This window comes from Manacus candei, unplaced genomic scaffold, assembly GCF_025592945.1.
Source record: "Manacus candei isolate 608988 ecotype Guabito, Panama unplaced genomic scaffold, ASM2559294v1 h1tg000007l, whole genome shotgun sequence".
NCBI lineage: Eukaryota > Metazoa > Chordata > Aves > Passeriformes > Pipridae > Manacus > Manacus candei.
The window spans coordinates 3259933-3285328 of NW_026138055.1; the positions used below are offsets into that span (position 1 = coordinate 3259933).

Sequence of the window (25396 nt, forward strand, 5' to 3'; positions counted from 1 at the left end):
CACCCAAAAGTGCTGCTGTTTACTCTATGATTAAGTGTAGAGCATCCTTAAACATTCACAGCAACACTGAAGCTTCTATTATGCTGCAAAATAGCCAGTTAGTGAAAACTGGCTAAAAATTAGCAGCTCAAAATACTATCAGCTTGTTAGCTTAGCTGAGGTTTGGGGTGTAAGAGGAGGAGAAGGAGGTGGCAGCTGTTAGCCCATTTCTGAAATCAGGCACCAGTAGTTAAATGATACAATTATAGCTGAGAAGGAAGTCAAAACAAAACCTTCTTCTCTTGTTCCTTCTTCCAGGCTTCGATGGTATGAAAATGCAAATAAATGGTTTAACAGTATTAAACTGAAGCTTAATAGTCAAATAGTGTTTTAATATTTTGTACCACACTGCTTTGTAATTCTCCCTTATCACCTACCTATATCACTTATAGTCTGACTGAGGAGGAACCATAAGTACTTATACATTAGATATAAATATTAATTGTATTACCACAGCTGTAGATCAGTTTTCACAAGTTCACCTGAAGGCACAGGCTTTCAAGACAATGTATGCTGCCAAGTGATAGAATTACAAGAAATAACATAGATTTCAACTGAGATGCCACAAGGCATTTTCAGTCTTACAGTCCTGCTGTAATATTATATATAGCAAATTCAGCTGAACGCAGGAAAGTGCTACAAAGAAGTGACACTGAATAAATTACTATAGGTATCTGTCTGAGGAAGGATTTATAAAGGACAGTCAGCAAGAGAATCATAGAATCATAATGGTTTGGGTTGGGAGAGACCTTAAAGATCATCTGTTTCCAACCTGTCTGCCAAGGGCAGGGACACCCTCCACTGGACCTGTTTGCTTAGAGAGGCAGAAATCTGTTAAGAATATACTGGAAAACAGTATTAAAATTCAGAAGAGCCTTTAACATCTACTTGTTAAATAACTAGTTTGATTTTAATTCAAATGCCATTAATTAATAATTCATGTCTCTGTTTACTGTGCTCATATTTCAAGCAGACACTTACAAGCCAACTTGTACATGTACAATGAACTGCAACAACTACATCATTTTGAGTCTACTAATTTTAGAAAGTTTATGTTTAGCATTCACTATGGTTATTTTTAAAGAGATTCTCAGCATCTTTAGGATTTGTAAGATTCAAAGAAATATTCTGGTTGAACTAATCCTAATTTCATCTATTTAAAAAAAAAAAGCAGCAATCCAACTTAAATTTTAAGTAAATGTTAAAATATATCAATGCAATGCTTTTGACCTTTATGACCTTGTGTATCTCAAGGTCATTTTTGCAATTTAAATGTGAATGGCAAATCTTACCTGAATCACATCCCCAGTATTAAAGCTCATCTCATCGTGGTTCCTTGCTTCAAATGGATACAACGCTCTGTAATTTATCAAGGCAACAGAATTCCTGGACTCTGCAACAGTAACTGCATTGCCTGGAAGGATAAGAAAACCAGTTACCATTTTGATACAGCTGAAAGACAAGCACTTAGTTGGAGTCCCATCATTTATCTTCTCATCTTTCCTTGCCACTCTGCTCTGTGGCTGCCACTGGCTAAGCCAGTGCTTTAATAGAGTCTCATTTAATACCATCATAATTTTCCAAGTTGAAAAGATACCACTGTTGCAACAATAAGTGTTCATCAACACGTCTGAAGATTTTATTTAGAAACCTAAAATAGCAAAATATCACGGTTTATATTTTCTTTGCATCTCTGTTCTGCAATGAGTTACTAACAGTGAATGTTTTACAAGGTATAGCTGAGGTATGCAAATATTTTTCAGCCCTGTTCTAATTTGGTTTTTGTTGAACTCAGTGATAAAAGTGGCTAACAAAAATTGGCAAGGACTTGTGAAGGATGAAACTAATCAAAAGTGTCTTTAGTTCAAATATTATTAAACCACTATTTTTCCAAGTCCCACAGGTAGTTAGGTCTAGTCATTCAGTTCTTTGTTTTTTTTTTTAATATGAGGCATTGAGTAATGCAGAAGTAAACTAGATTTCACTATTAATAAATCACTTTGCTGAGTGTTACCTGCCCATCTCTCATCACTGAACAAAAAACTCCATATTACCATTCTTTTTTAATGAAAGAAGGTGCAAGCCTTAAGAAAAAGCCAAAAATATTACTCTTTCTAGTATCTAGTATCTGTGGTTTGTTGACCACAGTCACTGGAAGATTTGTCATCAGTCATAGGTCCTGAAAACTGATAAAAGTAACCTAAGTTAATAGGATGTTTTATAACTAACTATAGATGCGAAACATCGGTGGTTTGGGTTTTTTAAATTATATCTTAGACAATATCTAAGCCTGCCATGACGTCACATTAACAATAACACATATGAAGAATGAAATAACACTCAGAAAAATAAAACCCATTAAAGCAAAAATGTAACAGACTAAGATTACCTTCATTTTTCCAGGGTGGCTTAAGACTTTTACCCTCTGTTGGTTTCAAAAGATCTGCAAACTTTTCATTTATGTTTATTTTAGAAGTGTGTTTCTCCATCTCTTGAGAGTTGGTTGCTTCTTTTATCTTTTTCATTTCTTCGTTCTGCTTACGCCTCTCCTCAGCTTCTTTTGCTTTTTGTTCTTGCTTTCTTTTATCTTCTTCCAGTTGCCTCTGCCTTTGTTGTTCTGCCTCCCTCAGGACTGTGGCTTGTCTACTTTTCTCCTCCTCTGCAAGAAGCTGCTGTTTGTTTTCCCTTTCTCTCATCTGAGCAAGTGCTTCTTCAGCTTTCAGCTTTTCTTGGACTTTTTCCTGCATCCGTTCTTCCTCCAGTCGCTTCTTTTTCTCTTCCTCTTCCCTTCGAATATTTTCCTGCCATCGGTTCTCCTTATCCCGTTTTGCTTTCCTGAAAGGAAGCAATGAGACAGGTAAGAGAACATTCATATAAAAATGAATGAGATTGTGTTCCTAATTGATGGCACTTGTCAGCAAAGCTCAGTCTTGATCATTCTGCTCTCCGGGCAATCAGCTCTTCCACAGGAGACTGTGCTTGGTCTTAACATGAGTGCCAGTATATTCCACATAAAAACAACAAATGGATTAAAATTCTTGGTACAGAATGTAGTTCTGTGTTGCCATGGGGTTACTTCTGCAGTGCATTCACGAGCACTTCTGCCCATCTGCATCCTGATGAGCAAGAATTGATCTGTTAATTGAACCAAGCTGGATTTAGGCTTCCCACCAACATCCTATCCAAATTCCTGATGGGAAACAATCATTTCAAAACAGATTAATTTCATGCAGGTACATACATAGAAATAGCCTTTGAATACTGATCTTTGCTGCTGGAAGTATTTGTCTTCAGCAGTTGCAATACCCTAATTCCTGCCATGACCACTCTTCAGCAGAGAGGAATCTGAAAATCTGACTGTATTCTCTGTAATTATTTAGCTGCTATCCTGTGCCCCAGCTGTCTAAAGAAGTTATTATACAATTCAACATGATTAAAAATCATTGGAATGTAGCTGTCATTTCTTCAGAAAAGAAAGGATCTAACCCTTTGGGCCACCTTCTGTGGAGGTTGTTGAGGAGGGACCATGTCTAGATGAGACTATTTCATCAACTCACTGTGGGAGATCCACTTCCCTGATGGGTATTTTACTGTGCATCCAAGCACATGGCAGGATCTAGTAGAAGCTGTGCAGTGGTGTTGTCACCCTATCACATAGCTGTGTTCAACCAAAAAATTAACACAAAATAGGTAGCTGATAGCAGAAGGTCCAGAGAGAGGGGAAAAAATTGAGTGGCATCTTAAGACAGACAGAACCAAACCCTAAAAACTAGTTTCTTAATCAGTCAAACAAAATAAAACAAAACTAGTCTGGAGCAAGACCATGAGAAATTAAAAGCTGAGAACAGTAAGATTTTGAGTGCTTGATACAAGACTGGGCTGAGCAAAACCAGGACACGTGTAAGTGAAGGGATGATCCTCTCAAACAGAACTGAATTTTCTCACTGTCCTCCCTCCTATAAAAGGAACCAAATTTAAAATTTATAGGTTGCTCACTCATCCAGCTTTCCAGACTAGCATAGGAATTAAGCAGTCAATGCCCTTCCTTAAGGAAGTATCAATCTCACAACTGCTGGGATATACGTGACAAAAACCTGGCAACTGCTCAGTCAGAAGTGCTTTTAAAGAAAAGTCAGATGTTTGGAGGCCACTAAAACAAGACAGAATATATGAGGAATTTTAAATGTCTGAAGATTATCTATTAAAGGTACTAAAAATCCTAATAGCTAAAGTGACTACTTGGTTTATTTATACATCAAAGCTGAATTACAAAGTTTGCTTTTATCTTCGTTTCTAAACAGATTGAAAAGAGGAAATTCAAACCATCTTACACCAGTGGTAGTCCACTAGGCAACCAACAGGATGTATTTTTACATTCAAATACATATATATATGTACACACACACTTATCTTAAAAGTCACTACAGCATTATTTTGCTTTAAAAACTGCAGTGCTGATACATTCAGCCATGGTACCTTGCAGCCTCATCTTCCAGTCTCTTCTGCTGTACAAGTTCAGTTCTTCTTTTTTCTATCTCCCTTATTTTGTCCTGTTTGATCCTGTGGAGCTGCTCCAAGGCTAATTGCTGTGTGCTGTAACTTTCTCTCAGGTCCTAGGGAGGGAACACAATGAAGTACATCAAAGGGAACAAAGCCAATCTTTGAGAAAAGCAATCCAGGCATTTTAATGCTTTTTGAACCAAGTTTTAATACAAATGGCCAAAGCAGTATTAAGTTATTAACAGTCCTTGGAGGTCACTGTAAAGAAAATCAAATCAACAGAAGGATAAAGGGAGATGGCAAGTTTGCAAAGTCAGTGACGTATTTTAGGCTTTCAAAGAGCCCTTCCAGTCATACACCTGCTGGAAATGCCAAATATAACAGAGTGGAAGACACAAAACTGAGTGTTCAAACACAACATTGTCTAAGGGCAGAGAAGGCAGTGAAGCGTATTTTAAATAACTACAAGGAGGCAGATTTCAGCTGAAAGCCAACACAGTACCATAAAGTTGAGAACACATCCCTGCAGTGGGGGGCTTGCCTTTGTGATGCTTTCTGAATGATCAGTCCCATATTTAAATCAGAAAAAACTTTAAAAAACTACACAGTAGGCTTACCACTGTGGGAAGCCATAGCTTAAAGATACTAACTCTGACTGGAGTTCTCCTGTATTTGTAAACTTCACAATTTTAGTTTTTTTCTTTTGAGTACATCCTTCAAATTCTATTCCACCTCCCTCTGATAACAACCATTTTTCAGAGCAAAACATCAGCATGAATCCTTGGAATAATTACATTTACAGAAGAAAAAAACCCAACAATAATAGAATTACTTTAGATTGTACTTCACCATGTTACAAAACACCTGTAAGATAGAGTGTTTTTCTTAAAAATCCTATTGATACACATTGAGCAATGCAACAGGATCGATCTCATAAATACAACAAAGCAATTAAGAACGATCCATTCCCACCACAATGTGCAACTCTATCAATAATCATGTTGCCTAAGAGATACTGTGTAATTTACATGACAAAGGCAAGATAACAAGATTGCTGTGTCAGTGAAAGTCTCTGTAGCAACAAACTAAATCAAGCAATTGACTGCAATTTCCTCCCAAACATATTCAGCTGAGAATACTTTTTCTTCTCATTTTGTATAAAAATTCAGGGTTGCTTCAGAAGCAAACTTGCATTATAAAAACTCTCATATCTTTGATTTAAGGACAGAAAAACCCTTATGCAAAATGAAAAGCTCAGTAAAGTAATTCTGACTTTTTTTTCCACTCATAAATTATTCTCAAAGTCAGATTTCTGACCCCAGCAGACAACAGCAGTTTTGAAGAAAGACAGCAAGTAGGGTTTTAGTACTGGGTTAATCTGGAGGTTTAACAACATTGTGTTTGCCATGTCATATGTCATAATCTGCATACTGGTCCTATTTCTATACTTTTAAACTTGGATAAGAATCCTCACAGCTTCAGATGCATGGATATATGGAGACAGCAAGAGATGAAAAAGTGGGAGAGGACACTGTTTTCATCTGAGACAATATTTTTTTGTTTCACATTACCTTAACTAAGAAGAAAAATACCTGGGTAAAACAATTTAGTGGACAGTTTATTAAGAAATAAAAAGTCAATATTTTGCTATCAGTATTTTGCAGTTTGGATTTCTAAGCAGGTAAGAAAATGTTAAGTCTTTAAGAGGATGTAAAAGCTAGCAGAAAGAAAAACAGCCTATCAATTGTCTATTAGGAAAATGTATTTAATAGAAGTTGTACAACTAAACAGAAAGGGTAAGCAGAGAAAAATTGCGAAATAATTAAAAAACCAAAAAAGCCAAAGATTAGAAAATAACCTTAAGTAAGAGGAAGAGGTTGTTGAGACAGCTTAGCAGAGACAAAAGGCACTGAAGAACAGAATCATCCATATTCTCACACTGTAAGATAAGGTAGATAAAAAGCCAATTAATCTTTGCACTGTATTTTGAAAAACATATTTGAGGGAAGACTGAATTGTGGATGCAGCCACTGAACACAGCAAGCCATGCAATAAACAAGTAACTAAAAAAGCATGTTGTATGAAGCCATTTCTAAAAAGAAAAGAAATTCCTTAAATGTTTACAAATTTTTGTGTGTTTTTTTTTTTAACTGGGAGAGTGCAGAGCTCTCACTCTGATCCATCATTAATCCATTACTTAAGGAAAAAGTTCCCATCAGTGCGACTAGGACTAAGCTGGTAAATAAAGTTAAGTGGATGCTACCCTGTGAGAGGTGCCTGAGGTTTTAGACAAGGCAAGAGTGGCCTCTGAAACAAAAACACCTTCAAGGACAGTGGTCAATAATTCATAACTTCTACACAAATAGGTGGCCTAGGCCTTAGGATAATACCTAAGGATTAGGTGATCTTTGGATAATACCTAAATCTGCCACCAGATTTTGTACAGTGTACTACGAAAACATGTGCTTCTTTTAATAAAAGTTAAATGTTCAGTGCACAATTCAAGAATAATAGCCAATACGACCTCATAATGTAAGAACAGAATTTGCAAGGGTCTGAAAAACTTTAATTCTAAATCAAAAAGAATTCTAGAAGGCAAAAGGTGAGAGTGAGCAACAGCTGAGTCATGCAAAGCAATGATTAGCAAGAGATTCATATTTTAGTACGTTAGCAATAGATTTAAGTGCATTTTTATTGTATTATTTACTCCAAGACTTTTGCTAACTCTTATTTGACACTGGAAGTTGGGGAAAGCTTTTTGGAAGCCTGGTAGAAGTGGCATCAATCTTTATGACCGGATGAAGAAATAAAATATAGTGCTTACAGGTGTAAGATATTTAGGTAATGCACGTACCTTAAGCTGAATGTTAAATTCATCCATTTCAGCAAGTTTAGAAGCAGTTTCCTTCTCAAGGGCATCTAATTGTTCCTTAAGTCTTTGGCATAATTCTTCCTTTTCTACGGACTTCTTGGTCACTGAACTGACTCCTGTACCTGCATAAGGAAAGACAAGCAATTTTACAAGAATTTCTGTTTTCACTAACTATTTTATTATTTTCCTAATATAAACACATTCCTAACCTCTTTCCTCAAAAAAATTCCTTGATTCACCTTTCTATTCATATACAGCTTGAAGAAGAAATGGCCTCAACACTGAACTGAGACATACAGGCATTACATGGAATATATACAGAATAATTTGCAATTTGGGTGTGGTTTTTTTTAATATCAGACCAATTCATAGCAAACTTCTCTAGACAGTGACTTCCAGTGTGGTTTGATGTAAAGACCAATGTAAACTTTACATTCCCTTGAGTCTACACTACCAAAAAACAGACAAATTTTAATACTATGGGCCACATAGCCTGTATACGTAGATTTTCAAGACAAAGTTTCAAGCAAAATCTCTGCTTTCTTGCAAAAATGTGTTTGTTTACCCCTTATCTAGAACATGAGGGGAAAATGGAATGTAGATGAAACAATGGCTTTAACTGAAAAGATATAGAAGTGAAGGTGTTGTTAACACGTTTGTATCCTTCAGACTTGTTTACAAGAGATGAAAAGTCAGCAGTGCAAACAGAAGAGAATTCACTTGCAAGCACTTACTCTGAGTGTTTTCAAGTTGAGCATTTTTTATCCTTTCATTTAACAACTGCTTTTCAGGAACCAAATAAATCAGTTTATTCTGATAATCCTGTAGATATTGAAGGGAACATGACAAATTTTTAATATTGTTTATAAATCAGCAAGTAAAAATGAGTGAAATTTCAAACATAACTTCAACTCATATTAATGAAACATGGATGCAAGTTACCATTATGGGGTAAAGGAAAATATGACCTCTATACTCTTAATAGAAATAGTATTAAAATTGAAAGCTTTTGACCCGAAAGCATTAACACAGCTGGAAGAAATTTTAACAGACATGTTAAAAGTGTAAATATTATCATGAGACCATTTAAGTTGACTGCCCTAAGCTTAACATAAAACAGTAACAAAAAGAAAAGATGTTTCTCTGACGTGAAAAAGCATTAATAAAAATACAGTACAGGATGATTCATGGTAGTCAACTGATTTGAAATAATTTACGTCTTGTTATTCAAAGAGAGGGAAAAAAAAAAAGAGCAGCAAGGTAATTTAGCCTAAAGAATAACTTGTCCTGGATACAGGACAACACTCATAAAAATTTGAGTCTGGAGCCATAAAAGAACTCATAACTGAAGAGAAGTCCCTTTAATCAGTTCACAAAAGACCAGCTGCGGTTTTGACAACTGTTCTCATTTAACTATCAGCTCACTGTACTATATATAATAATTTCTTTAACACCACACATAAGCTAAAAACCTCTACCATGCTGACAGCCTTGCCTATTTCCTCTCTCCACTATAATCCAACTGATTCCCTATTCCTCCCTATGGGGAAGCATTATCCAGCATTATGGAAACAGAATACAGTAAAGGAAAATTACAAGCTTAACAGAAAGTTACATACCTCAAGCTGTTGTTGTAGTTGCTTGACTTCCATGATTCCTTGGTCATATTTCCTATCTAAAGCCTCCAGTTCAGTTTTTCTAGCTTGCTTTTTGCTACGAATATCTTGCAGTCTGCCTGAGATTTGCTTATGTTTGTCGGTCTAGAAAGAAATCAAAGACAGATTATACCACATATGGAAAAAATCACTTCACTAAATCTGTGGGCAGATCAGTTCACAATCAGTTCTTTAAAACAACCCAAAATACCTGCTTTAGATTCCTCATCCAGAACAGAGTGAAACTCCTAGTGGGCCATTAATGCAGACATTAAGATTTGCATAGTTTAAAATACCATATTTCAACATATGTAGTGAAATTCCTGTCTTACCAGAGCTTCTAATTCAAGATTGAGGCTCTTCTTTTTAGAGGTCAACTTGACAATTTCTTCTTGTTCCCTGTTACGTTGATTAAGAAGTTCTTGGCGACGAATTCTCTCCCATTCCAGTCGTCGCTGGCGCTCAAGTTCTTGCTTTGCTGCCTGTACAAAAGTTACATTACCTTAAATTACAACAGAGATGCAGAACTCAGAGACCATAATTTAATGTAATGTGCTCTATTTCTGAACAGCATAACAGCAACACAACATAATGTCTTCTGTAAAGTGCTTTTATATGCTTCAGCATCAAAGAAGGCAGGAAGTGATCCTGTAAGATTCTTCATGTCATGCTCCCAAGCCTGGATGAAGAAAAGCTACATAATTCTAACTGCAGCTATGGAATACTGCCCAAAAAATAGCACATTGACAGATACTGCTAGAAATCTCCTCTGAGTATTTCACAGAACTACATAAAACAGACAAGTCTGATGCATGTGCTGAGACACCAAGTAGTAGCAAATTTGTCTCAAGTTCAGCTGTCAAAATGTTATCAATTATGAATTCAGTACAATCTCGCTTGGAATACAAATTTTTGCAAAAATCCAAGAAAATCTCATCTGTCCTATGAAGTATCTGAAAATCTTTAACCCATGCCAAACACTCGATTCATCTCTAACAGACACAATGTTTTCAGACACAAATGACATTCTTTCTCCAAGACCATCTGCCAGTGGCCATGCGAGGGGACAGAACCAAAGTCAGCGTTCAAATCCTGAATGCTCTGCCAAGTGGATACTGTATGACTGTACACATTCCTGAGAGCAATAAAAAATAATTTCAAGAAAACAACCTCCCGCCTTTCTATTTCTTTCCTCCTTTCTTCTTCCCTTTGTCTTTCCAGCTCTCGTTGTCTCTCCAGCTGCCTTTCCATTTCGAGTTGTCTTTTCCGTTCCTGTTCCTGACGTTCCCTCTCCCTTCGCTCTTGTTCTTCTCTCTCTTTCTGAGCCTTGCGTTCAGCCTCTCTCTGTTGCTGCTCCAGCAGGACCTGGCGGCGTTTTTCCAGCTCCATATTTCCCCTCTCATAGTTGGCTTTCCTTTTGTCCTCAAATGTCACTAAAATAAGGAAAGGTTGTTATTTCTGTTCTGTGCAAAACACTGCCCTCAAACAAACACCTCACTTATGCCACTAAAGATAGATACTTTTTGGCAAGCTCTGGTTGTTCAGTCATGGATGATGTAAGCATCTTGCACTTGTTAAACTATTATTTTTCTGTTCAAAAATACCTCTAAATTTTCCTAATTCTATTCCAATTGAAACAAAAAAAAAAAAAAAAGAAAAAAAAGGAAAAAAAAGAGTTGCAGTTTACAAATGACCACAAAAATGACTTGAATGTTAGAGGAAAGCCTCTAGAGTCTAAAAAATGAAAGAGGAAAGAATGTTACAGGAAAACATAAAAGAACAGCTTTTATAAGCTGGGAGAAGACTGTCTGCTGTTAAAAAGGTTTTCCAAGATACAAGAAACATTAAAACACAGACAAAGGGCTTAGTTTTAAAGGGTGTTCCCTGCAAGTCCTCCTGGAGTTAAAACCATCAGAAACCAAGACAGGATCAAGCTCAATTACTGCACACAAGAATAAAAAGAGATACAAAGCAATGGTTTAGGCCCCCAGCAACCACCCTGCCAGAAAGAGAGGCAAGTCCTGTCTCGCAGTATGCATGTAAGAGACCTGTGCAAGTAGCAGGAGAGAGTCAACAGCAGAATCTGTGTTTGTGCAAATTGCATCCAGTTTTCAGAGAATTAAATTACATTGGAACCCCCTGCTTTCAGAATGTCCAGAACAAAGTAATGCCAGGGAGTTTCAACCAAAAAAAATTTGCAGTAGCATCATGGTATTTGGCTGTGAAGGATTTATTTTCCAAAATACATTATTAATCAGCACAATTTTCCTTTCCTACAGCTAAAAATAGCCCTTGTTTCTGCCTGCTCAATTCTATTAGATGTAACAGGCTGACTACATCTACTTAACAACCTTCCTATCATCCAAGTTAAAAGGGATTTAGCTCCTGAAATGAAGCTCTCTACAGATTTGATTGTGTCTTCCACTTTCTACAGGTTTCAGTGCCTTTCAGAAACTGTACATTAAGGATGTGAACCCTTTTCTACCTGGCTGTTTTTTCTGTGGCTCCTCCTCTTGCACAGGCTGGTAAGGTGGCAGAGTTCCATTTATACTTTCAGTATATTTTCCACTCCTGGAGGGGAAAAAACCCAAACCACCATGGTTAGAGAAACAGCACAGTTATGTTCGGTGCATTACGTTTCACTGCCCTCAGTGATTACCTGAAGGAAGGTGGTACCAGTTCGAGAGGCAGAGTCAGTGGCAGTGGTTGCCCAGCTTTGGCCATGTCTGTGAGGTGCATGGCCAGAACAAACTCATCAGCCTTCAGCTGCCCATCTCCATCAATATCAGCCAGTGACCTGCAGGGTTTTAACAGCAATACCAATTAAGAACAAACAGCACAATCCCTCACAAGTGACAGCTGAAACTATTTACTGTAATTTTTAAAATAGAGAATTCCTGTGAAATGTTCTGGTAAAAATACTATTAATAACATGAATAATTGATGAAGGGAATAACATTTTGTTAATAATGTACTGTTATCCAGATCATAGAATCCCAGAGTGGTTTGGGTTGGAAGGGACCCTAAAGATCATTCAGTTCCAACTCCCTGCCATGGACACCTTCCCCTAAACCAGGTTGCTAAGAGCCCCATCCAGCCTGACCTTGAACACTTCCAGGGATGGGGCAGCCACAGCTTCTCTGGGCAACCTGTGCCAGTGTCTCACCACCCTCACAGTAAGGAATTTCTTCCTAATATCCAATCTGAACCTGGCCTCTTTCAGTTTGAAGCCATACCCCCTTGTCCCTTCACTGCAGGCCCTTGCAAATAGTCTCTCTCCATATTTCTTGTAGGCTCCCTTCAGGTACTGGAAAGCTGCAATTAGGTCAGCCTGAAGCTTTCTCTTTTCCAGGCTAAACAATCCCAATTCTCTTATTAAGTTTCTCAAAAATACTGCAAAAAGGATAGGAAAGGGTGAAAGAAATCTCTTGATTTATTGCATCACCAATAGAAGAACTGGGAAGAGAATCCAGGACTGTTCTTAACCAGCTCAAAATGCTAGAAAACACTTTTTCAACTGTTTTTTTAAAGCAAAAGAAAACATTATATAAAATTACATCAAATTCTACAACAGGAACCTTTGCACAGAATTCTTTTTCCCCTTTGTGTCTCCTTGACAGTGTAGGGAAGACATGAGCTGCCCCAGAGTACCTTTCATTGGGTAGGAAAAAGATCACCTACACCCTCTAAGGAGAAGGTGACTGTATAATCAGCTTACAAAATGTTTCCCATGCAACTGGGGGGGGGTGGTATGTGTGTGGGAAACCAATGAACGGTTGTTGATCCTCTCTACATGGGCACACAGACCACCTTGCACTGGCAAGGGTCCACCTTGCACCCAGGAGAAAAACAGACCCTACACACCTGCTTTATTCCCCCACACTCCAGAGCTGACCTATACAATCCATACTCCCTGTTTACCCTTGCAGCATGTAACCAAACAAGCTGAACAAATAAAAAGAACATTTCAGATTGCTGCTGCTAAAGACAAATGACTGTCTTGGGATACAGGAAGAAAGGAAGCTGAAGAGGAGATGTAAGGCACCAAGCTATTGTGAATTCTGCTGGGCCACTAAATCTTATGTATAATATCTGAGTTATTTCTGAAGGTGTAACCTAAACTACCATGGCTAGCAGGGCAGATTATTAAAAGCCTTCAGACAACTGTAACCACTTCTATCACCACAATAAAGGCAAGTCCTAACAAGTGTGTAGGATGCAGGTATCTTTATGGAAACCACAGTAAAACCCAAAAAGGCTGAAGGGTTACTTAATTTTTAATCTTCCTCCATATTTTAAAGCTAACAAGCTAGTTTTCAGAATCCTACATTTGAAATAAATGAACCCTCGTTTCTGATGAACTAGTGCAACCCCGAATCAGAAACTGAAATTAGTAACTGTTCTATTATATGGACTTTAACAAATGGAGTGAAAAATTATGTCAAGGTGTCTTTTGGAAATGTAACTAATGAACAAACCAGTTTAAGTAGCAGCTTAGTTTCTGTTTATGATTTTAGATCTGTGGTGTCTCTTTATAATTTCTTATTTAATAAAGCACATTTCTTCTATTAACACCATAAACACATTGAATTTCTAATCAGTAACCAAACTCACCAAATAGTAGCCAACTGAGTCTGTGAAAGGTTTGATTGCAGAAGGGCATTCCTTGCTTGAAATCCTTAGTGAGAGTGTGAAAGATTTTAACAAAAATAAGCACTTCATTCAAAGATTCACGAGGCAAAAAATGGGTCATGAACTGGGGCATGTTTATTTTTTGTATTAATCTAATCCATTTTCATCAGTTGGTTTTACTTCCAGGCTTAACAACAGGCACTACAACCTGAACACAATGAAGATATAAGTATTCTTGTGTACATTTTTTTCACTCAGAGGACCTAACAGGAAAGCTGACATGAAAAAAGGATATTTATGGTAATCCCCACAGCTGTTACAAAAGCACAGCTGACTGTCTACCTAAACCTTCAGCTAGCACACTGGAAAGCTGTCAGCTTTCTTTGGTAGCAAAGAACCATATACCCTTCTAGGTAGCTTGATGGAACCTTCAGCCCCAAATCAACTGAACAAGCTAAAAAGCATTCTTATATTAACTTTGTGTGAAGTCTTTTGAAACCACCATAATGCTGTGGCACAGCACAGATGTCACTGCAAGTCAAGAAGGAATGACTCCCTTAAATTACTTTGTAAAAATTCCAAATAAAACCCAGGTACCTAAGCAATGACTAACACAGATACATAGGAGCACATGGCACAAAAATGATTGTGAATTTCTCCATTTTCAAAAGAAACAGTCTCAGTTTGAAAAATGCCTGCCAACTTTACAGAGCTAAATTCCACAGCCTGATGGTTAGTTCTTGGGCTCTTCTACTTTGATCCCATCACTGCCATGTTTCTCCTCTTCCCTGCAACAGCTGCTGTAGCTTCCCCAGTGTATCTGGCTTCTCCAGGTCTAACACAGAGCCCAAGTCAATGAATTGATGGTTATTTCCATTTCTTGGCTGGCTGAAACCCACTCTCTCCTGCACAGGTCTGAATATCAACACTTTCAGCTTTTATTTCATATGCAAGTCAAATCCCAAGCTGGGATTCCATCCCTCACCCTGTAATGTCCCAGAGGCAGAAAACAGTACTTTTTCCCAACCATACCAAACGTCATACTCACCTGATAAATATCCACTCATACTTTTGTCAAGACTGTTAAATTTCTGTCTGTATTTTAATCTGGAGGCCTGAGGAACTGCCCAGTCTGAGGTTGTAATCTTTGGTGAATTCCCAGCTAGTGATGCACTAGAGGAAGAATTTGAACTGCAATATAATTTCAAAACCAAACAAAAAAAACCAAAGCAAAAAAACCAAATGAAACCAACCAACCAAACATTAAAATAAAACCAAAAGAGAAAAAGAGATAAAGAAAGAACTCTAAGTCACTTGGCTTGGTAGGCAGGCTTTGGAATAGAAGATATATAGCATTTTTTGATAACATGAAACAACTTCCACGAAGTTTTACCTCTAATAACTTGCTACAAATATTTTCATCACAAATATGGAATTTTACTGTGAAAGTAAGGACACATATTTATAAGGAAACTCTTGAATTTAAGATCTTGTTCCTTTAGTATCACAGGCACTTATGCCACATAATTCATCATTTTACCACTGCAAATTATAGTATAGGAAACCATAGGAAAACATCTCAACTTTCCTAGAAGTGTCTACAAGGACTGTGAAGCCTTGGGCAGATGTCCAAGTAACTTCAAGAGGCATGTAAATGAAGCATGAGAATAAAAATGCACCTGATAAACTCATAACCAAAAGCAGCTTCTGACGCTGTTTAAACCACCATATTCCACCTCTACCTCTGTTATTACTGACAATGACAGGCTCAATGGAGCTTTTCCAACTCATTCAGTTTCTGCAGAATAGTGCTGATGGAGTGTTCAGATATACCTATGAAACTTCCATCTGCTACCCCCAGCATTCCCAGTGTCCCATCTTTGAAAATGAGACAAACCCAGGGGCACCCAGCCTGCCTTGTTTAAGGTAATCCCCTACCCTGTCAAGTAAAAAACTATTGAAGTGTTATCCAAGGCGATGGAGAATGGTGATAGAGACAAAGCCTTTCCAGGAGGATGCTGGACAGTCATCCTCTGCAGAGAATTGGACAATATGATGGTGAAAATGCTGCCAACAGTAACACCGAAGAAGAGCTACCTTGCAACACTATAGCATCACCAAAAGAAAGCTTTCTGATTAAAAAAACCACCAAAGAAAACCAGAAAGATTATTCCAGGCACACACCATGCCTACAGTCATCTTACATCTGCTAATGTGAGGAGCCCAAATCCACCCCAAATGCCCTGTGCAGGCAGCAAACGGGTGCAAGAGTCTCTGAGTCACCCTATGGAACTGAGTTGGGGCTGAGATGCCCTCTGGACTGTCTTTTTGGAGACATCCCTGGATGCCCAGCTGGATAGATAAGCCTAGTCCCTCACTCTGTCTATGGCAAAGCTCTAAAATTAGTGAACTAGAGCAGCTATTATCAAGATTCATTATCTTCCATTATTCATAAAACAAATTCACACATAAATATTGATAACAAATCCTATTCTTATATGGCTACTGATTACATGATGCCCTCTATAATGAATGAGCACATCAATGCACTTTTGCTTTTATAACCACTTGGTAATTTTTACTTCTGCTTACTAAAGAGGTACATCTCCTCCTTTTTCACAAAATGGTTAGGATTGGTACAAACCTGTAAGACCATCAAGTCCAGCCATCAACCCGGCACCATCACCACATTCACCACTAAATCATGTCCTCAAGTGCCATATCCATATTTTGGCACCACCTTCTCTCATTTCAAGTCCTCCCCTACTTCAGATAGTTTTTTCAGATTTACTGAAAATATTTCTTACTGTGTATATAAAAAAAAATATCTATTTTCAGACTTGGCAGGTCAAATTAGATAAACTAATTTTTAATGACTATATCTTAAAAATAGAAATAATCCCTAAGGTTTGGAAGGTATACTACTTAAGAGCAGGACACAATTTATATATACAATTTTATATACTGAACTTTCATACCTGCTAGATCCTAGATCAATGAGAGACTGTGCCTTCTGTATATTAGAACCACCAAACCCTCCTGCCACAGGACCTAAAGAACCAGTATGAGGCAGCGCTGAAAACAAACAAACAAAAATAAAAAATAAACCCAAAGAAACTGTGAAGCAACCAGGTATAAGATAATGCTTTATAATCAACATTCAAGGCTTTCATAGAAGAAAAGCTAATTAAGTGCCTTGTTGTTAAGATTAACTAGTTAGAACAGAATTAACGCGTGAACTTTGAAAAAAACACCATTTGTAGGCTGTTTTTTGTTTTGTTTTTTTAAACTCTCATGCACGTATTAACATCACTGTCTGAAATTAGCCACAGAGAAAAGGAGATTCACAGTTCTGAGAGCGAGTACTGGACTGTTCTATACTTACTTGAAGAGAAAGGTATGGACAAAGGCTGCAGAAGGCTGGATGTTCCATTTGGCAACGAGGAGGTACTGACAGAAGGCACCAGGGGAGCAGAAATAACCAAAGGAGGAATGGAAGTCATGGAAGCCAGAGACATGGGAGCTAATGGTGTGATCGTAGACACAGATGTTGGCATGGACAGATTTGGCATACTACCCATTCCTAGAGCAAAATCCAATAATTCATGATTTAATATTGCAGAGGCTTCAGCATGAAATTGGGTCCCTTATGCTAAGCAGAAACTACACAAAGCACTACACTGTGTCAGGAATACAGTGAGTTAAAATAGATGCTCATGTATAATATCTACCTTTTCTCTAAATTTAGACAAGACAGCTCACAGGGGAAAATATACTGAAGAATGTGAATTGAAAAAAAACCTTTTGAACAAATTCATTCTCAAGGTAGATTTAGTTAGTATTCCACAACAGAATAAGAACTACTTTTCTATAATTGTAGCTATTACTCGTTCTTCAACAAACCTTTCCCCATCTGGCCCCTGAAAGAGAATTACAACACACCTCAAAAGCTGTGACAATGCTCTACAGGGAAAAGCTGATGCTGTTTCTGAACTCTCTTCCAAGTGTCAGCCTTGGAAGAATCCATAGGGTGAAAAGTCCTTCCTTAGGGGCCAATGTTTAGCAAAGGGTTTCTTGAAGGCAGCTGCCCAAGGAAAATAAGGGCACTTGAATTACTGGCTGAATGTTGTGCAAAACAACAGGTGAGATGATGGAAAGTTAGCAGGAGGTAACTGCATGCCAACCACAGCTCTCTGTAAATGCATGCCCTTGTATGCAAACACACAAGGGCAGGCATTAGTGAAGGGCAGGCATTCTAAATCATGTATGTAATTAATATATGCATACATTTAATTTCAGCATGGAAGTATGCACCAATTTTTTAATCCAGATGAAGTTATGGATATTTTGTTCTACAAAACAACAAAATAACAGCAAACATGCACTGAATGCCCAAATACCATCAGAAAGGAATAAAAGTTAAAGTAATTCTGTTCAGTTAATCATTTAACCAGAGCAGACAATCTGATTCACTTTGAAAAAATGTGTAAAATAACTGTTCTACCAAAATGTTGATCTTTGACTAAATTTGACTTCAAAACCCTCATGTATAAATAGGTGAATGAGTAGGAGGGAGACAAAAAAGACCACGAGTACAAAATCAGAGCCTGCAAGTCAGATGGCAGACCTGAATGGCCTTCTTGCACCTCATGTCAATATTCAATGGAAGGTTTTTCTTTATTATTAAACATCTTCATAGAATGAAATTATCAAAAACATCAAGAAAGTGACTTGATGAATATCCTAAATAGGAATATCCTGGGGTTTTTTTCACTGATTCACTAAACTTTCATGGTCAGATTAATGCTTTTATTTGGCTGCAATTAACTGTAGTTTTTTACCTCTGAACACTAAGTAATTATATATTCATAAGTACCAAAGCGAGCAGACATTAGTGGCGAAAATACTGGAGCTTGTTTCATGACAGGAGGGAGAACTGCAGGCAAGTGCTGTCCTTGCAATGTCAGCTTGATGAGTTTCATGGCTATAGAGAACTCCTGTTGATCCATTTTTCCATCCTTGTTCAGGTCTGATAGTGTCCTTAAAAACAAAATAAAATAAAAATTAGAAAAGCCCAGGAGGAAGAAACATGAATTTAACTTTTTTAATTAACGAGAAGCTTTTCTATCAGATTTATTTACTGGTTTTGTACAGGAAAACAAAAAACTTGCTGCAACCATTTGCTGATTTTCTTTTGACATTTATACCCTCAGAAGTTTAAGAAGTTTCACTACCCACTTTGCAGTCTTCTTCAGAGTTTAGTTTTAAAGTTGCTGTATATTAAATACTTAATTCCTGAGAAAGTAGGAAAACATTTGAAAAACCAGAAGTCTCCTGCCCAGTGGATACACTTGTTGCCTCCACTGCAAGCTTCTGCTATGCTTTTTTCTATGCTACTAGCCAGAATAATTATTTTAAATTAACGTTGGTAATGTAAGGAATTAATGCAAGAATCTGAAACAGGATGCAGGAGGATGCAGAAATCTGCTGAGGGCACTTTCATACACCACTATGAAAACTTCATTAATTCACCAACAGCATAAGGAGGTTTTTTTAAGCCTGATATCCACAGTGTTTGACACTTTTCCAAATAAACTTAAAAACAACAAGAAATTCATGTAACAGTGCATACATAGCCACAAAATTTCTGGTCAGACAAATAACATGAAATATTATTAATACTTAAGCGTGCAAGGACCAAGTTCAGGAATATAAATAAAATTAGGAAGGAGGAAAAAAAAATCCAGACACTGTTAAGTTACATTTTCCCTTTCATTCTGTTACATTCAGCATAAAACCCCAAGGCCTCGGAGAAAAATTTCCTTGCATTCTTTTCTAGGCATTTAAATGTCTGGTTTAGTGGTGAACAGGGTGGTGGTGCTGGGCTGATGGTTGAACTTGATGACCCTAGAAGTCTTTTCTAACCTTAACTATTACACGTGTCTGAAGAAAAAAACTAACTTGCATTTAGTTAGTTTCTTTAATATTCTTTCACAAGTGAGTTGTTCTTAATTACTAAGAGCCTCAACTACTTGCCTTTTAGCCCATGTACGTCTTGGTAACAGCCATGTTCCCCAAAATGAACACAGGATTCTAGTGAAGACCGAGGAGTTACAAGGAAGAAAACATCTGTTTGTAGTGTTGCCATCATCATGTATATGCTGCAGGGAACAGCACTCTTCCCAGTTCCTGTATTACAGCACTGGTTGGTATCTCACAGTGTATTACAACTGTCCTTCTACTAACCTTTTCACTGGCTTTAGATTTTTTCTTCTCCTCTGCTTTCAGTGTATTTTCCACTCCCAGTCTAGTAGCATGTAATTTTTCCCACACTTAATCTTATTGCCATATTTTAGTGGTTACTAGTATTTCAAACATAATTCAGTTTGGTATCTCCAGCAATTCATTAACCCATTATTTACATATTTTTCCTATATCACTATTTTAAGTGTTATTTTTTTAACATCTTTTTCTATATTATTTAAAATATAAAGACCAGGTTTAACAATGACCTTCCCTCTACGAAATTTGCAATTTATTTTCTTTTTCTGTTTCAAGTACTTACAGTTTAAAAGGGCTGTGTCCAATACAATCCAATTTGAATTGACATCATAAGAAAGATTTTTAAAATACTACTGTTTAATTAGGTGTTGGTACTCACATGGGCTGAATCCTTCCTCTAAATTCAGTAAAATTAATACAATGACTCAGATAACACTCCTACCTTGACTGCTGAAAGCCTCTGTGAGACAACACAACATACCAAAGATGGGAGGTGCGCAGCCTTCAAGTACTATCTTTAAAAAGAAAAACAAGCAATAAAGAATGCCTTACCATATTTCAGCAAGGACTGAAGCTGGTAGTCCTGACTGCAAAAAAAAGGTACGTGCTTGATCACCTATGATAAACAAGAGAGAAAGACAGCCTTTTACACCAGAGACACAGATTTTAAGATGAGCTCAGCACTCTCTCGGGGGATCAGATTTTCAAAAGGAACCAGCACACTGGATGCCAAGCTTTCCAGGTTTTTTTTTCTCAGCTTTTAATGCTGTTTACGGTGATTGTCAGGTACCCACATACCATGTAATCCCCAATCCTCGCTCTGAGAAGTGATTTCAGATAGCTATAAAAACTTTAACAGGTCACAAACCAATAGCTGCCAACAGTTTAAAAGATGCAAGACTTAAAGAAGTAAAAATGACTGAAAATTTAGTCCTGCTCCAATTACTTTTACAGGAAAGGATAAGCATGCTATTTCTTTCCTTCTCCTCTATCCCCAGTAAAAACTAGGAAAATACCATGTTCTAAATAATAATCTGTTCTGTCAGATAACACCCACTATTTCAGTATTTCAGGAAGGGAATGGGAACTGTTGTGCAATCCCATACCAAGTTCCACATCAACTGGTACTGATCATGCTGTAAACAAACACAAAACACTCACAGTGGTGTTTATGCTTACCTCTGAGTGAATTACAGATGCTTAAAGCTAAGACTTCAGGTTATTCTTTCAGCTCTCTCTTCCCTTATATTTATACACAACCCTTTCCTTCAAGCATTTGCCAAATAAATAATGAAGCCTTCAGATGCATGTGCAGGTAAGAGCCCAGTTGTGGCCTAAAGGCAGTTTCCAGAACTGCCTGTTTTTCAGCTAAACACCAACCTCCCGGCGCTGTCACTTAGCCTGAAGAGGTGCATGTTCCAAACTGACAGTTTCCCACTCTCTTCAGTCCTTTCCAGCCCCAAAAGGGGAAAAGCAGGAGCAACTAGACAGGGCATTAGCAGATAGTTGGGCAGGTAGAAGCAATCAGGGCTGGTCTTTACTGCCCACACACAAAGAACAGGGCATTCTTAAATTAAGTCATCTTTACAAATGAACTTGAGTGTTTTCTTGATATCACATGCAGATTCTTACATTTAAAACCTGCAAGTTCTGAGGTGCGTAGCAGCATGATCCAGGTGTTCCACAGCTGAATGCAACTGGAGCTGACAGCAGGGCAGTGCAAAATGCCATTAGTGTATCCAGAACCTGCTGAAGGCCCAACGCGTAATAAATTCCAAGCAGTCACTAACAAGGACAAGCTGTCAGCATCTCTCTCCCTGCCTCCTCCTCCAAAACAAAGATATCTAACAGCACAGTATTCTCTAACACTGCTCAGACAGAGGAGAACCACTTCTGGTGTCTCTGGCGTCACTTGCCACAATAGCTACTGTAAGTGCTCCTTGGCAGCCTCCCATCTAAGCACAGATTTTGCCTGATACTCTTTGGTTTCTGAAACCAGACAGAATGACAGCACATAGCTGGTAGCTGCAGAAGTGACAGGGTTAATGGAATAGTGCTCCTGTGCCAGACCTTAGAGGAAAGCTTGTAAAGTTTACTAATAACCCGTGGCTGTTTGCCTGAAGAATATGGTTATTAGTTACACAACAAAGGGCTAGAAATAGGATGCAGTTCTCAAACTGTTTTACAAAGATAGGTATGTGTACACAGAAGTTAATGTGTAATGCAGAGCCTCAGACCAACCTGTAATGTAGCCTCCCGTGGGTTTAAGGCTATCAAACTGCTTGTCGTGCTTGGCCCGCTCTTCGGAGGTGATGGCCCATATGTTTGGACCTCCTGAAAAAAAAACAAACCAAAACAAAATTCCCAGTGAACAACCTTTAAAAAATAAAGCAAGGCGCTTGCAAAATAAAAGCTTGGCTTCTCAAGAGACAAAGTTAGATGTGGACACACCCAGCCCCTACCAGTTTGGCAAGGACGTTATGAAACACAAACCTGCTTCCCAGATGTGCAAGCAGAGCTGAGACAATCCCTCAGCCAGACTGCTTTACCCTCGGCTTTCAAACAAGCTCTGTCGCCCTTCAAAGCTGGTGCAAAGCAGTTTCCTGTCGCTGCTGATTGTTTGCAGCCTGGGCAGGATGCACATGTCTCACCATACCCTGTGTGAGCCAAATACTCCCCTGGTTCACTGATAAACAAATTGCATTCAGTGTCACTCGGGTTCTCGTGCAGAGGGGTAACACCCTCCGGCTGCCAAGAAGGCTCATGCTTGTCTTGTCAATAGTCTAAAAACAAAATTGTGACTGCTAAAAAAGATATGTTGGGTTTTTCTGACAAAGGAGTGACATTCTGGGCTTTTGTTTGGTTTTTTTTTTTTTAGACAACATACAATTTCAACTTCACATTTTTTGATACATCACAAAGCATAAAATATTGCAACCTCAGGGCAGGAAATAGAAATTGCAGGGAATAGTCATGTTTACCGAGCTGTGCTGATAATACCAGGCAGAACCAGAGAGACTTTCAGAAATGCTCCAACCTGCTGCATAAAGGTCAGGGTGTGTGTCCTTTGCAGGAAAAGCAGTTTGCCAGAAATAAGTGGGTTTGGTTTTTAAGTAGGAGGAAGTTTCAGTCGGGAAGTTCTTGACAAATATTTAATTTTTCATATCAATGAATGTGAGAATTAGCCAAAATTCTGAATGGAAACCCTTGAAACAGCATTGAAAGGTTATTACTTCAAAACATCCCTAAAATAACCTTCTCCTGAGCATTACTACTTCTAAAGAACTGTTAATCTGTTCAAGTATTTGTATTGCTCACTAAAAGACAGTGAAGGGAATAAATAATTCTTCTAATAAGATACCAACAACTTGCCTTAGAAACCACAGCACTTTGAAAGGAAGTTACTATAAAATGCTTCCTCTTTTCCTACATAAATCTTATTTCAAAGCTTTAAACCTACAAAATTTCAAGAGCTTTTTGCACTCTTTTTTCAAAGAACAAGGTGAAGGGACTGCAAGCTGACGTACCTGCCATATTGACACAGTAATAATGTTAATCATCTCTCATCTGTCTTTATCCATATAAGCAAAGCCATTTTCAAAAAAAAACCTTAATGTCTCCTCTCAAGAAGGCCCTGCTAAAACTGCCATTCTCCTTGCATGTGTACAGATTTAATTCTTTACCCTTGCTCCTTAATAGGGAAATACAAATAGTTAAAAAGGCCAAAACAAATCAGAAACTCACTGGGGAGATGACTGACGGAAAAGACGTGAGGGTATTAGGATACAACCTCTACACACTTCAGTTTGGAGCTTTACTTCCCTCTCTTGGGGATATATCAATTTTTTTTTTTTTACTGTGGCCTCAATGAAAGGGTCTTCTTGCAGGTTGCACGTGAAATTGCACTTCAAGACCTGCCCCCTTCTCTCTTCTGATTAAATGAGTATAAATAAATCTAGATTAGATACTGATAATAAAGTGAAATAAATCTAAATCAGATGCCTGTAAGTCGATGGGCAGTGAGAGCATTCCAGTAATACACAAATAAGGACAACTCCTACCCAATGGTAAAAATTAGAGCAGCACTTAGATCTCTTTAAAGTGTTAATTTTAAGATACAAGCAGAAAGTGCATGACGTGGTTATGCTTATAGACACTGTCTGGACAAGACGAAGAAATGCTCCTAAAGCTGCAAGCAGCAACTTCAGAGAACTTGACCATTTTTTTCATTTATGGAAAATATTAACAACATCCCATTTTTCTTACATTAAATACTATTCTTTAATCATCTTTTGAAGCAGGTAGCTACAACACTCCTTGTATTTTTAAAATTGATGCCTGAAGGGTTAAGAACACTACAATATATTGACATGGTCAGTGGCTGCAAAGGGATAAAAACACATTAACAATTCCTTGACTAGAGTTATGACCAACACCACAGCCTCCCTAAAGAATCCTATTTACATTGTAAGACAACTTCTGTTTACATACGTATCGAAATGCAAAACTTCTCACTTGTATGTAACAAATCAAGCAAGAAGACGGCAATCAACCTTGAAAACCTTCCTATATATTTTAGCAAAACACCTCTTTGAATACAATCTGGTAAATTATGTTTCCCCTCCAACTGTGAAATTCGAAGTTTTACATAGCAGTGTGTCAAATGTATTAAAATCTTACAGGTCAGCAGTAAAGTCTAATTCAACAAGTGATTCAAGATCCACATTCACCCTTCATTCTCATTTTTGCCTTCATTAACACTCAAGAGCCTCATTATCTTTCGCACACAAAATATTTTGTGCACTTTTACCTCTGGAACTAGAACCTCAAGGTCCCTTCCAACCCAAGCCTGGGATTCTGTGATCTAGTCCAAGCCCCCTGCAACGAGTAGGGACATCTTTAACTAGGTCAGGTCACTCAGAGCACCTTCCAATTCAGCCTTGAATGCTTCCAGGGATGGAGCATCCACAGGTTCTCTGGACAGCCTGTGCCAGTGTTTCAACCACCCTCATAAAAAAATTCTTCCTTACATCTAGTTTAAATCTGCCATCTTTTAGTTTAAAACCATTAACCCTTCTCCTGTCACAACAGGTCCTGATAAAATGTTTGTCCCAATCTTTCCTATAGGGCCCCTTTAAGTACTGAAAAACCACAAAAAGTTCTCCCTGGAGCCTTCTCTTCTCCAGGCTCAACAACCCAAAATTTCTTGCAAGTATAAATTTTCTTTAAAAAAAACCTTTGACTACAACTACATTATTATATAAACAAGTGCTTCTACGACCTTCTACAGTTCTTGTGAGCCAGTGCAAGCAGGTACTGGCACAGGAAAGCGATAATTCCAAACACACATTATCAAAAGAACATTGTGAGAATGTTTCAGGGACCTGAAATAAGTTCTACCCTAACATCACTTAAG

General features: G+C 37.8%; 1 protein-coding gene across 8 annotated transcripts in view; it reads right to left on the reverse strand.

Moving 5' to 3' along the window:
- ITSN2 (intersectin 2) overlaps positions 1-25396 on the reverse strand; it is an 81651-nt gene that overhangs the window by 28736 nt on the left and 27519 nt on the right. For 4 of the 8 annotated variants that reach the window (XM_051809945.1, XM_051809952.1, XM_051809962.1 and 1 more), the window contains exons 3-20: positions 22222-22314; positions 20533-20596; positions 18575-18738; positions 17084-17281; positions 16677-16773; positions 14747-14889; positions 13681-13744; positions 11726-11863; positions 11552-11637; positions 10237-10499; positions 9399-9548; positions 9031-9171; positions 8146-8233; positions 7394-7533; positions 6398-6478; positions 4516-4652; positions 2429-2874; positions 1332-1453 (exon numbers count right to left, since the gene is read on the reverse strand). In XM_051809945.1, the coding sequence (XP_051665905.1) occupies positions 1332-1453; positions 2429-2874; positions 4516-4652; positions 6398-6478; positions 7394-7533; positions 8146-8233; positions 9031-9171; positions 9399-9548; positions 10237-10499; positions 11552-11637; positions 11726-11863; positions 13681-13744; positions 14747-14889; positions 16677-16773; positions 17084-17281; positions 18575-18738; positions 20533-20596; positions 22222-22314 (2615 nt within the window). Of the gene's footprint in view, positions 1-1331; positions 1454-2428; positions 2875-4515; positions 4653-6397; positions 6479-7393; positions 7534-8145; positions 8234-9030; positions 9172-9398; positions 9549-10236; positions 10500-11551; positions 11638-11725; positions 11864-13680; positions 13745-14746; positions 14890-16676; positions 16774-17083; positions 17282-18539; positions 18739-20532; positions 20597-22221; positions 22315-25396 lie in introns of those variants that run through there. The other 4 variants (XM_051809969.1, XM_051809984.1, XM_051809979.1 and 1 more) reach the window with 4 other exon arrangements.